At 57.6% G+C, this 13,288-nt stretch overlaps 1 protein-coding gene across 1 annotated transcript in view; it reads left to right on the top strand.

Moving 5' to 3' along the window:
- PTPRN2 (protein tyrosine phosphatase receptor type N2) overlaps positions 1-13,288 on the top strand; it is a 484,073-nt gene that overhangs the window by 111,493 nt on the left and 359,292 nt on the right. Inside the window, exons 4-5 of the mRNA XM_069461720.1 lie at positions 4,678-4,780; positions 9,292-9,451. Of these exons, the coding sequence (XP_069317821.1) occupies positions 4,678-4,780; positions 9,292-9,451 (263 nt within the window). The remainder of the gene's footprint in view (positions 1-4,677; positions 4,781-9,291; positions 9,452-13,288) is intronic.

Genomic DNA, 13,288 nt, shown 5'->3' with positions numbered 1-13,288 from the left:
TCTTTTTTCTGACTTAAATTTCATTGATTTCTTTATTATTTCCTTTCTATTTGCTTTGAGTTTAGTTTGCACTACTTTTTATAGATTTTTGATGTGGGGATTTAGGTTATTGATTTGAGACTTCTTCTTAATGTAAGCATTTGGCGCTAAGAATTTCATGTTTAAACAGTGTGCCACAAATTTTGACATGCTGTGGTTTTATTTTCGTTAAGTTTAATGTATTCCACGACTTTTCTTTGACCTGTGATTACTTAGAAATATGTTTAATTCCCAAATGTTTGGGGATTTTCCCATTATCTTTCTGTTGCTGGTTTCTAGCCCGACTCCGTGTGAGTGGAGGATGCACTCTGGGTGATTTTAACTTGGTGAGGTTAGTCGTGCAGCCCGGGCTGGGGTCTGTCCTGGTGTGTGCTCCTGAGCAGTGGAAGAGAACGTGGCTCTACCCTTGCCGGGAAGGGGGTTCCACTGAGGACGTTGCTGGATTCTTCTCTGTCGCTGTTGACTTTCTGTTTGGTTATTTCAGTTGCTAAGAAGTGATGTTGAAACTTCCGGTTGTGATTGTGGGTTTGTCTCTTTCTCCGTTGGCTCGGCTGGTTTCTGCCTCCTGTCTCCTGCGGCTGTGTTGTCCGGTGCGTCCGTGTCTGGGTCCTGGGCCTGTTGGTCGACTGACCCTGTGTCGCCATGGAGTTCTCCTCTCCATGGCTGATTTCCTGTCCCCTGAATGTGAAGTTACTGATGCCAGTACAGCCATCGCTGCCGTCCTTCGATTACTGCTTGATGACGTATTTTTCCTTGTTTCCACTTTTGTTCTTCCTATAACATCGTATTTGATGTGAACTTCATACAGACGGCACACGGGGAAGTCTTTTCTTTAAGTCCACTCGGCCAATGTCATTGGTATATTTAGCCCATTTATGTTTAATGTAATTATTGATATATTAGGGCTAAAATCTCTCATTTTATTTTTTGTTTTCTACATGTTCTCTATTTTCTTGTTTCTTTGTTTTTCCTCCATGCCTCTGAGTTACTTTAACACTCTTTGAAATCCATTTTAATTTATCTGCAGTTGTTTGCAAGCACCTTTCATTTAGTGGTTGCTCTAGACATAACGTTACGGATACATCTGTGTAGCTTGTCACGGTTGCCGGAGTCACCGTTTTACCAGTTTGGATAAAATTTGGAACTTCATGTCTCCCTTATGGCACTTGGTTTGCCTCTCGCCTTTACGATGTGACTGTGTCAGTGTTTTCCCTGCCTGCATTAGCGGGACGTCGGTGGAGCCGTATTTGGTCCCCGTCAGCACGCAGCCCGAGGGAGGAGCGCGTCCCCCGCCCTGGCTCGCTGGTTCTTTCTTCCCTCGCCGCGTCCCGAGCTTCCTTCCTCTGTGTTCCCTGTATATCCAGAGGTGTCCCTTCAGCAGTTCCTTCAGAGCTGGTCTTCTGGTGACAGACTCTCATTTTTCCTTTATCTGAGAGTATCTGACTTTTCCTTCATTCCTGAGGGATGTTTTCCTGGGGTGTCTGCGTGGCCAGGGTTGCAGGATTCTGGGCGGCAGCGCTTCTCTTCCCGCACGTGGGAGCTCTGCCCCCCTGCGGCTCCGCGGCCCTGACGAGAAACCCTCTGTCACTTTCGAGAGCGTGTTTCCCTTGTAGGTGTCATTTTGCTCTGGCCGCTTCGAAGATTTTTTCTTTGTAGGTTTTCAGAAGCTTAATTATTAGGTGTCTTGGAAGAGATTTGGGTTTATTCTGTTTGGGGTGTGCTCAGCCTCTTACGTCTTTATGTCTCTTGCCAAAATTGAGGCATTTTCAGCCATTGTTTTTCTCAGTTCCTTTTCAGACTGTCTTCTTTCTCTCTCCTTTTGAGCCTCCCGGCAGGAGCGGGTAGACCTGTGGTCACAGCCCACAGTCCCTGAGACCTCACTCTTTGTTTCTGGCTGTTTTCTCCCCGTCGCTGCGGTCGGGCAGCTCCCATCATTCTGCCTCCAGCTCGCTGGTCTCCTCCTTCCGTGACCTGCACTCTTGGAGCCGTTTGTTTTGCTTATTGCATTTTGTTACAAAGTTTCCGTTTGGCTTTTGTTTACAGTGTCTATGTATTTACCAAGACTTTCTGTTTTTCACTTGTTTCCGTATGTTCATAATTACGCACCGAAGCGTTTGCCAGACAGTCCTGACGTCTTGCCGTCCCACAGTGGTTCTCTTGTCCGTTCCTCTGCGATCGTCCTTGTTCTTGGTGTGACCAGTGGTTTCCTATTGAACCCGGACATTGTGATATCATATCCTGAGACTCTGGATCTTGTTGAAACTTTGCATTTTAACTGCCGCTGCTTTGCCAGGGTGAAAGGTTGGGGGTGCCTCCTTGTCCCTGGCAGGTGGGGACAGAAGTCTGAGTCCCTGCCGGGGCTCTGTCAGTACCTAAGAGCAGGGCCTTCCCCTCACTGCCAGTGCCAACTCCCCAGTGGTCTCCCCTGACACCGTAGGGGGTCGTTACCACCGGCGACTGCCCACCGGGCCTTCCCAGCACCACCTGGTGGGCCGGACTGCCTCGTTGCAGCTTCCTGGGGGCGGGTGTCTGGGCCCCCCGTGGCCTCTGCCGGCAGGGTGGGCAGGGGCTGTACGTTTTCCATGACGCTTGGCTGGAGTAGGGCCCTTTAGTCTAAAATTCGTCTTGTCTTGGTGAGTGGCTCCTGTCCTTCTGCACGGGGACAGCGGCCTCGGTGGGTGGGTCTGTCTGACCGGGTGTTCCTGGGCTGCTGCTTCGCCCCCGGGGCTCACATGTGTGAGGCGGAGAGAAGACCCGGAGCTCACGCCGGCTTGCGTCCGCCTTCTCTCTGCGCCCTTCTGGGTCTCGCGCCTGTTTCACGTGTGTCCAGACTTTCTAGCTGCCCCGAGTGGGAGGAATACGGCAAAGTGCATCTTCTCCGTCTTTCTGGAAGCTGAGTCTTTGTTCCCAGGGTTTTGTTCCCCAGGATGTGCCCTGAAGAGAAGTTGACAGGGAATGTTCAAACGCTCAGATCTGTACAGTCCTTGGTTTGCTTTTTATATCCCAAGCGCAGCCCCTTCCTGCTCCAGGAAAGCGTGGAGCTCTGGGCCGCGGAGCAGGGGTCATCCTGGGCTGCATGGTCCCCACGGCCCCGTGAGCCGACGCCTGCAGCTCTGGAGGGGCCGAGCCCTCCACAGGCCCGGAACCGGCGCAGCTCAGACCTTTGTGCCCGTAGGTAAGAAATATTACTAAATTTCAGTCATTTAAATTTTAAAAATAAACTTTTTTTCATGAGAGTGTCCCTTTGTGCTCAACTTGCTATTTCCTGATGAATGTTAGCATTAAGGCCACGCTTTTGGTGTGGCACGGTTAGAACACGCTTATTTTCTAAATCCGCGTCGCCGGGCATTGCGCCAACGTCGACTGCATGTCTCCCGGGCATGGACGGTGCTGCCACACGCACACACGTGTCAGAGGGCGTCCAGGCTGCTGGGCAGGTGGGAGGGACTTGCTCATCATCACGTGTGTCGGACCTGAGTGAGGGCGGCGGCGGCCGGGGTCCCGATCTCTAAGGGTCTCGTCCAAACAGAGCCGCGTAGAACAAGCTGGGGACGGTCCTGTCAGGTGAGTTTTCCCAGCAACTCGCACGTTGGGTGACACCATAGAGCCTTTTCAGATTTAGAAATATGCCAGCCGTTTGCATCTTGCCATCTGTAAAATCAGAAAAAAATTAGATTTGCATTTGAAAAAAAATACTGAAGTGTGTTCATGAAGGTGGCCTATACCTACTGAGCTCTTCTTTTAATTCCACCCAGAACATGTGGTTCTCAGCAAGTTCTGGACTTCCTTACACCACACACCCACACACACACACACACACGGCACAGAGCCGTCCTGATTTGAAGATTTTGGTAATGTGTTTTTGTACAAGGCATAAAAATATACCTCTGTAATTACATGATATTTAGTGATTAGATAATTATGGATAATTGCACAGGGTAGTTCTAAGTGCTAAAGTGTTACCATAAGATCTAAAATGTACAAATTGCATAATAATTATTCTTGGGAGTTATTTGGTAATTCTGAGCATAATTATCATGTGATCCACAGTGCATGTAATTAATGCATAATCGCATGGATTTTGCCTTCATAACGACTTCACCCTTGTCATAAAGCTCTTTGTCATAACATTTGGGCACAAACACAGCGTAATTGGCTCCTGGATACAGCACATTAAGCCCTGGTAATCGCCGTCACGGCAGCAATACCCCTCGTCCCGTCCCAGACGCTGCTCCTACGCAGGGCGGGTCAGGAAGAGCAGGTCACCCTGATGCGGCCCGGCAGGTGCCCTGGCGGGAGGGCGGCGGGTGACTGTGCGTAGTGAGTGACGAGTGTCTTTGCTGCGGCCCAAACCATCCGTGTGGAGCAGTTTCCACCCTTCCCCCAGCGAGAAACCTCTTCCAGTGGAAGTGCCGGGTGAGGCTCCCGGCTGCGCAGCCCGGCCGGCACCGCGGAGCCTGTGTTGTGATGTCGCGGCCCGGCATCATCTTCCTGGTGCCCATATTTCCAAAGGCCTCGGGGTTTCTGTCGGGAGAAGCTCGTACTCCGCCCGTGAGAGGGAGCCTTGGTGTGCTGATGGCGTCGGCAGCTTGACGCGGAAATGCGCCTTCAGTGACAGTTGTCACAACTTCCCCACAGGTCTCACGTGGCAGGACGAGTACACCCAGCACGTGATGGCCCAGGCGCTCGCAGACCTCCCCAGACCCCACCCGCGGCGTCCCGAGGTGTCCGCCCCGGCCAGGTAAGTGTGGCCCTGTTGGCAGCCCTGCCCCCCGGCCGCGCCGCGTCCGGCGAGCCTGCTGGTGTTTTGTTTGCTGTCGTGCACCAAAGCCCCCGCCCGTCCTTCTGGTGCGGAAGTGTCAGGACGTGGGGGCGCCTAAGGCAGAGATCAGGGCGCCTTTCTCACCGCGCCCCGGCCGGAGAGGACGACGCTGGCACGACCTCCCGTCAGGTGCTGTTTTTACCGAGAGACATTTTGTGGCCCGGGGTCTCCCCAGTCCCACGAGACCCTTGAAAAGGGGCCTGCGTCACCGGTCGGGCGTCTGTCCTGTCTGTCCTGTGTGATTCCCGCGTCCTCCTTGTCTCGTGGCCTGGTCGGTCCACAGCCGCCTTCCGAGCCTGGCCCTGCGCCGCGTCTGCGTGAAGGCGGCTTCTGCGGCCGACACCGAGTGCCGCAGTCTCGGCCCCTTCGGCCCGAGCGGGAGCCGACGCCAGCGGCCCTCTGCTCTCCGTCCTCTGCGGCTGCGTCCTTCGCTTTTATCTTATTTAGTGTTTGTAATTCTACATCTTGTTTTAATTTTCACTTGTGGCCATCACCTCTGGGTTTTCAAGCTCATTTTTAGGGTAGCGTGTGTATTTTGTTACAAGTAAAGGCGTCCTTATGTTGTGACTCCCTGTGTGACAGGGGCCGGTCACGCTGCCACCTTCCCCGTCCCCCGTCCGAAGCCCTGCACCTGACCAGGGTGCCCTGGCCTGCTCAGCCCGTCCCCAGCTGGATGTGGGCCGAGTTTATCAACAAATGAAGGCGAAGGAAGAATGAATGAATGATCCACTGACGCGTTTAAATGGCCACACGGGCGACTGCGCCCGCCACGAGCGTGGCCTGGCTTCCTGCGTCCCACACGCCTAGGAGTTCCGCGAGGGCCCGACTGGGCCAGTGGAGTAACAGCCGGTGTTCTGCGGCACGGCAGGGGCCCCTGGGAAGGTCTCGGTGCCTCGGCCAAACCCATCGTCACTCGGCACGTGGAGGGGAGACTGGGATTCAGGCCTCAGACGCCAGCCCCATCCTCGGGCCGACAGAGTCGGCGTCCTGAGCCCGTCCCCTGCCGTCGCCTCTCATCACACGAGGTGCCCTGATCAGAGCAGGCCCCGCGTGACAAAGCCAGAGAGGGACGAGGCTTGGGGGGGCAGCAAAGCGGTGATTACAGGTCCCCACTCGGGAACAAACGGGGTACGGACACGGATCGCAGAGAACCTGAGGACACGCCGGGGGCCGGGGAGCCCCCCAGGGCCTGGACCCCGAGGACACGCTGAGGCCCCTGGGGCAGGAGCGGCCGGGATGCCGGCTGTGTGAGCACCCGCAGGGGCGCAGGAGCCTCAGCGTGGTCGTGAAGGTTCTACGTGAGGAGTGAGAGGGACCAGAGGTGACTGTTGAGCTGGGCAGTGAGTCCTGGACTCCTCCTGTGCTTCTAGAAAAGACTTTGTTCCTAATTTGGATCTTGCCTTCCTCAACCTAAAGCACCTCGTGTTGTCGGGAGCCCGAAGCCGCGCAGGGAGGTGGGGAAGGGAAGAGTGTGGTTCTCGGGGAGGTGCTGGAGGAGAAGACACGTGCCCAGGAGGCTTCGATCCGCTTCCGCCGGCGACAGGGCAGCAGGCAATCTGTGAGTTAATTGATACCCTGCACCGCGTCACGGCAGACCCTCACCACGATGACATACTGCGGTGTCACAAATAGGCTCCAGCAGGGACAGGCGCGGGGAAGATGAATAGGACAATTTGAAGGCCCATTTACGGGGTGGCTGTATCTGCATTGATTAGCAATTAGTGGGAAAGTGGACAAAGTACCAGAAAAGTAAATTGACTTCAGTTAAATTACACTCTGACAACACAGAACGTGAAATTTCATCCGTTAAAAAAAGAGTGAAGGAAACCGTAGCGCTGTTTTAGGTGTGAGGAACTGTGACGCGTGTGACGAGTGCGATGCCTGCGGGGTCTGGGTCGGCGCAACCCGGGAAGACACTAGAAATAGGAACAGGACGGGTCCATCAGCCAAGACGAGTAAACACAGTCAGGGAGGCCTTCCCTGAGCCTCGGCTTGCGTGTGGCGTGTACAGCGCCACACACCTCACGTCAGCGACCTGTTCACGCAAATCAGACGGCTGCGCAAAAACGATGGCTGGAGGCCTCTCGTGTCACTTCCAGTGGGAAATCGACAGTGAGTGACGCGGCCACCACCAGCACCAGGGCGTCTCCTGAGAACGTTTCTAGATCACAGGAGAGACCCGCATGTCAGTTGCAGACGGCCGTGTTTGGGCGTGAGCCTCCTTCCCGGAGCCGGATGCGGGTGCGGCTGCCGGCACAGTGGGCGCCTCGATGGCAGCGAGGGGCCTGCAGACCCACCACCCCTCCCTCCGCCCGGCGGGAGTCCCGGTGTCGTGTCGGGAGGTGACCCGGGCCGTTCCCTGCACATAGCGTGTTCAGATCGTGTTGAGTTCTGTGAGAGGAAATACGTGTATAATGTCGGGACACACAGGCCCCTCAGCACACCCGATAAACCCATCGTGAGTTTGCAACATTGTTTAAATCAAAGTGCACTTAATCTAGCAGATGGCATCACTGAGCCGAGCCTGCCTTCAGTGTGCTCAGCACACGTACGCCAGCCTGTGGCTGGGCAGAATCCCCTAAAACAAGGGCTGTGTTACAGCGAAGTGTTGGCTTTCTTGTGTCATTTGCCGAGTGCTGCACAGAAGTGGGAACAGAGTGGCCATGCGGGTACGTGAAGTGCGGCTTCCACCGAAAGCGTGTCCTGCTCACGCCAGCGCGAAGCTGAGCCATCTTAGGTGGGGACCGTTGGCATCATGTATGCATGTATACACACATGAGCACGCGTGTACATACATGTATCTTTCCTGTATCCATCATTCAAGGAAGCACTGTGATGAAAGGTAATGTTCCATGATCTCTGGGTATTAAAACCAAGATCCCACACACGGTTCCAGAACTGCGGCGTCTGCCCTCGAGGCGCAGCCCCCTGGGCTCCGGCCTCGGCCAGCGGGGATCTCGGGGACCCCCGTGGGGACGTGGAGAGACGGGGCTCGCTGGGGAGAGGTTGGCCTGGACCCTCGACACGGCGTCACCAGGCTCGGCAGCCCCTGGCGTGGGGTCCCCTGCGGGGGGCCGTTTCGGGTGGGGACGCTGTTGCACGGTGACTGTGTTCCGCCAGCCGCCTCGCGGCTGTTTCCTTCAGGTAAAACTTACACACTGTGAGACTAAGGTCTCAGGGCACCACCCGACCCTTCTGGACAAACGTAAGCGTCTGAGTGACCGGCAGGCGATCAACACAAGGAGTGTATTCCACCGCAGGGGCTCCGCGTGCCGCGGCCGGCGGTCCTGACGCTGCTGACGCCGCTCCGACCCGTCGCGGTGGGTGAGTTCCCTGCAGTCGTGAGCGGCAGTCAAGGGCAGCGTGTCATGTCAACCCACCTGGGACCGCGTGTCTCACTCAGGGAACTGCCTTTGACGTCCACGTGTGTTGCTGCATGTGCCGGTGGGTCCTTCTGTTCTGCTGGTGTGGAGAGGACGTCACGTGAGCACCTCATGGTCCCCGCGTCACCCTGCAGTGTCCTGGGGCTGTGCCTGTCGGGGGCTGTTGGGAACGAAGCTACACTAACCTGCTTCTGCCCAGACGGAGAAACAGGGATGAAATTTCCTCTCCCTGAAACAGACACAGCCGGCCCAGGGCGTGACACTGTGTCGCTCACCGTGCTGGACACCAGGGAGGGAAGGGCCACGGCCACTGGGAGTCGGAAAACACAACGTGAGCCCTGCGGTCGCCCCAGGCCACTGCCGGCAGCGGGAGGGTCCGGGGGCCGCCAGAGCTGAGCAGGCGGCGCAGGGGTGGGGAAGCCAAGGCCACTGGCACCCTCCCAGCAGAAGGGAGGTGACACCAGAGTGCGCAAAGCCTCGGAAGGTCACTGCGGAAGTCAGTAGATGCAACTTCTCTTGCTGATCTCATTAAAGGAAATTCATGTTGAGACAAAACCACTGACAGGATATTGTGGGGTCAGGACACAGCGACGACAGAGTGTGACGGCGATTGCGTCACGGCTGGAAGGGACAGATGAAGTACAGTGGTTCAAGGTCCCTGTTCCGTGTGTTACGTGTTGCGAGGTCACTCGGAGGCTGTGAGAAGCTGGGCACGGATGCTCCACACTCGGAAGCAACTGCTAGAGTCACAGCACAGAGACTCACAGCTGACAAGCTGACGGCAGAAATGAGATGGAGCCACGGAAACACCCGGATGCTCCGGTCGCTTCCCGTGTGTCCGTGTCTGTTCCTGCTGAGAACAGGCCTAGTGGGGCTCCTCGCGCAGGTGAGGCCGCGCCCTCAGCCCGGCCTCCGTGTGGGACACTGAGAATTCACAGCCACAGCAGGTGTGGCCACACCCTGAGCCCGCGGCCCCTCCCAACCGGACGAGGCAGGGGGTGCCTGGGGCAGACGCATGACTGACTCGTGGTTCCTTTTGCTTTTCAGGACGTGGGAGCCGCGTGCGGACGCTGAGCGGAGGCACAGCCTGCAGGACGGCGTCGCCCTGGCCCGGGCCCTGCAGCACCTGCCGTACCTGGGGGCTCGGTCCCGGGCCTCGGCCTCCAGTGCACGCCCCAGGACGGAGCTCGGCGGTCTGCCGGCCGAGGTGACGCTTGCGACGTGCTGTGACCCGGGCTCGCCTCTCGCCTGCCTGGCCTGCTCCCGGGGCAGGAGCGTGCCGCGCCTCGGTCTGGGCCTCTCGTGGAGAGAATGTTCCAGGGGTCCTTCTAGGGGTGCAGGTGCCCCGAGTCCTGCGGGGAGCGTCCCTGGGTGGGCCTGTCTGCCCGGGAGCTCGTGCCGGGCGAGCTGCAACCCCAGAAAGGCCGTGTTGAAAGGCAGCGTAGCCCCCGGGGCTCAGAGTGGGGCCCCGTCTCTGCCCATGAGGAAACAGACCCAGTGCAGCAACAGACCCGGAGCCCATGGAGGGAGGATGGGCCCTGAGTTTGGCGGGAATGAGGTGGGCGCTGGGTGCCCGGCTGTCCTGGCTGTGGCACTGCAACCCCCGTGGAACCTCTCATTCTTGGCACACCCGCCCTCGGGAGCATCCCAGGCCCAATGAGGACGCCATAGGCGCAGGGGCTCGGCCGATGGGTGGGAGGGTGCGCCGGGCAGACGGGGCGACGTCCACCGCCAGCCCCCGCCAGCGCCCCCTGCAGGGCCCTCGGGTGAAGCTGGTTTGGTACCAGCACAAACCGTACGAGGGCATTTCCACAGGCAAACCTGTTCAAAAGAACATTTTAACGAAACAGTTAGAAATCCGGTGAGCTTTTTAAATGGGAAAGCGTGCGTGATTTTTAGGATAGCCTGTTAAGCTGGCGTTGCCAGATTTTGTTTGAGCTGCGGGAAGAGACAAGGGTGGGAGCTGAGAGAGCGACCTGGGAACCCAAGGACGTTGGGCTGTCTGGGGTGGAGTTTTGGGCGAAGCACCGAAGCCCAGGGTGGTCCTGCGTGTGCCGGACATTTGACAGCCGCGCTCAGCACTTCTTTTTGGCCAGACGTTTGATGATTTGTTTCTGAGACGGAAGCTGGCCCGGGTGAGACTGAGGAAGTGTGGGGACTTTTCCTCTGAAACTGTGCAGGGCTTTCACCGGAAGATGGCTGTAGCCTTGGAAATGTGTGGGGAGCCATTCGAGGCAAATCTGGGTTATTTTCCTGTAATCAGGACACTGAAACGACCTGAGCTGGCCCTGGGCTGGGGAATCGGGCAAGGCCCGTACGCCGGGGAAGGTCAGGTTCCTTCCAGGGGACACAGCTGAGGGAGTTGGGGTCCCAGAGCGGGTTTGGGGTCTTTGTGGAACGTGGCCCAGACCTGCAGCATGGGAACCAGGGTGTGTGTCACGGAAGAAAGCCGCGGCCCCCCCGGTGATGAGGAAATGGGCTCACTTCTGTGTCCTGGGAACGAGGCCTGAGCAAGGTGGGGTCTGCTGTCTGGCATCCTCCAGCCCCCGGGAAGCCCCTTCTCCCCCCTCGTGTCCAGCCTGTGCTCCAGCGGGAGGCGCTTTATGACAGCTGTCCGCGGCCGCGGGGCAGGTCCTGGCACTGGCCCGGCCATGCGGTGCTGTTGCTCGGAGGCCGTGGGGGGTCCAGACGTGCAGGTCACGTCGGGAGGCTGCTCCAGGGACCCCTGCAGTGGCACCTTGGCCATGTTTGCATTTCCTCCAGGAGGGACGCTGGTGGCCGGGTCCCCGGATCGGGGAACCTGATGGGGGGTGAGGTCTTCGGTCCTCACGGGCGGGCCTGGGCTCTGGCGCCCTGACGGGGAGGGCAGGAGAGCTGGCGGGCGACCCCAGGACCGCCTGTGCCTGCACCACCTCCAAGCCGACGTGGCAGGACTGAGGAACGCATTTTAAAGCCTTCATAGGGACCATCTCGAGGCGAGGCTGAACCCCCTGAGCGCCGTGTTTAAAAACGCTGAAGTTTTGATTCGTTAACTGATGGTGACCAAGCACCTCTGATGGGCCAGACGCCCCGAGCTGTGGTGTGGGAGGATGGTTCCACGCGGGTCTTTTCCTCGGGGGTCAGGGAAGGGTCAGGTGGCCCCGAGGACTCCAGGGCTGGCTCAGAACACAGCCCTGCTTGGGAACGTTGTTGACGTCTCTGTCTTCCAAGGTCCTCTGCTGTGAACTTGGATGATGGGCCATGACGTCATCATGAGGGTTAAACAAGAAAAGGCTCGCTGTGAAGTGCTCCATTAGTAGTAGCTATAATAATGATCACCAATAAAATAATGTGTTAAACATAATGTGAAAATTACGTCAAGAGTCTGAGACCCAGTCACCGGACTCCTCGTGCCCTGCGACTCTCCCAGGGAGACTCGGAGGACAGCGCCTGCGTCCCCAACACAGATCTCGTCGCACACCCAGGGCCATGGGAGCCGCACGACGCAGGGTCCGTCTGCTCCCTCACGGCGCGGTGGGAAGCCGCGTTTCTCCCAGACGTTTGGGACATGCCAGTGTAAGGTCCGTTTCTGTCGTCCTCGCCTGTCCTGTCTTGTCTTTACAAAAGGGCTGGGGGCTCCGTGCCCGGCCCTCGCCGCGGCCCCTGTGGGGCGACATCAGCCGCATCCCCGCCATGCGAGTGAATGATCAGTGGAGTCGCCGCAGTGCGGAGACGGGATCAGCGATACGGGGGAGGGGAAGAGCCACCGACAGTCCCGCAGACGTGGGCGGAGTCGGAGTGAAAGATCAGTGGACATTTCTCCTGAAGCAGCTCGGCATCTTCCCCCAACCTAATGGTGACAAACGTCCAGACTTGGTCCCATGTGCCCTCTCCTTTGCCACAGAAATAGAACTCGGCAGGGGAGGGGCCTGAGGCGCAGCCGGTGCCTCGGATGGGCCTGGACGGGTGTCCACTACGCAGGGCGCTTGGCTTCCCACCACAGAAGCCCCCGCTGCTCAATTCCAGAGCTATCGTCATGTTTCCCCTTCAGTTTTCACTATTTTATTAAAATGGCCCTCATTCTAGACCGAGTCGAATCAGAATTGAGTTTACTCTCCGGATGAGGGATCCCGGGTACCCGACGGAGCCCCACAGCGCCGGCCCCTCTGTGGCCCCTCAGCGGGGCCGTTGCAGGTGAACCTCTTTGGTGGACATCGACTCATGCCCGAGCCCCGGCGGGTTTCATGGATGCCGCGGGTGAAGGGCTCGTGGGGCCCGGGAGAAAGCAGGTTCCCGCGGAGGCAGACGCCTTCTCACCGCCCCTGGCTGTCAGGATGCTGGCGGAGCAGGCGCTTGTGGCCTTGTCACCCGGGTCAGCAGCGAGACTGTGGGGTCTTCCCATCCTCGCATGTGTTGTGCTTCCAGTGCCGGCGTCTGAACACGAGTCCAGGACGGCTCTCAGAGAAACCTTCCGGATACAGGAGGCGCATGTGCTGTTGTGTCTGCACTAGAACATTCCTTCCTTCAGGACCTGTGGCTGGGCTGTTGGGGGCTGAGCTGTCTCGGGGCCACCTGGCTCTGACGCCCCAGGGCTGCGGGGCAGGGGCAGAGGAGCGTCTCCCGCCACTGGCCACATCCACTGCTGTCCCGTTCAGGAAACAGAAGTGGGGAAGGGGCGTTGGCGCTGGTCACACCAAACGTTCCATCAGCAGTTGGTCCACCTTCTCCTGGGTTTGGTTTCTGGGGTCCTTAAAGCTCCGCCAGGAGGATGGCCACACGCCGTGGTTTGCCTGCCCCCAGCATGCTTGCCAATAAGTGATCATTTCCCTCTGGGGTCTCTTGGTCTGAATTAGCAAGTTCTGTGGTCATCCCACCACACAGACATTCAGCACAGTGGCCACAGTTATTCAGAAAATGAGTATTTGTAGGATGTCTGTTTTTCCTTTGGGTAGATGCCCAGTAAAGGGATTGCTGGATCAAATGGTAGTTCTACTTGTAGCTCTTTGAGGTATCTCCACATTGCTTTCCACAGAGGTTGCACTAGTTTGCAGTCCCACCAGCAGTG

This window comes from Eulemur rufifrons, chromosome 29 (assembly GCF_041146395.1).
Source record: "Eulemur rufifrons isolate Redbay chromosome 29, OSU_ERuf_1, whole genome shotgun sequence".
Classification (NCBI taxonomy): domain Eukaryota; kingdom Metazoa; phylum Chordata; class Mammalia; order Primates; family Lemuridae; genus Eulemur; species Eulemur rufifrons.
Note: the sequence above shows the minus strand (reverse complement) of the source record. Positions and strands in the feature narration are given on the sequence as shown.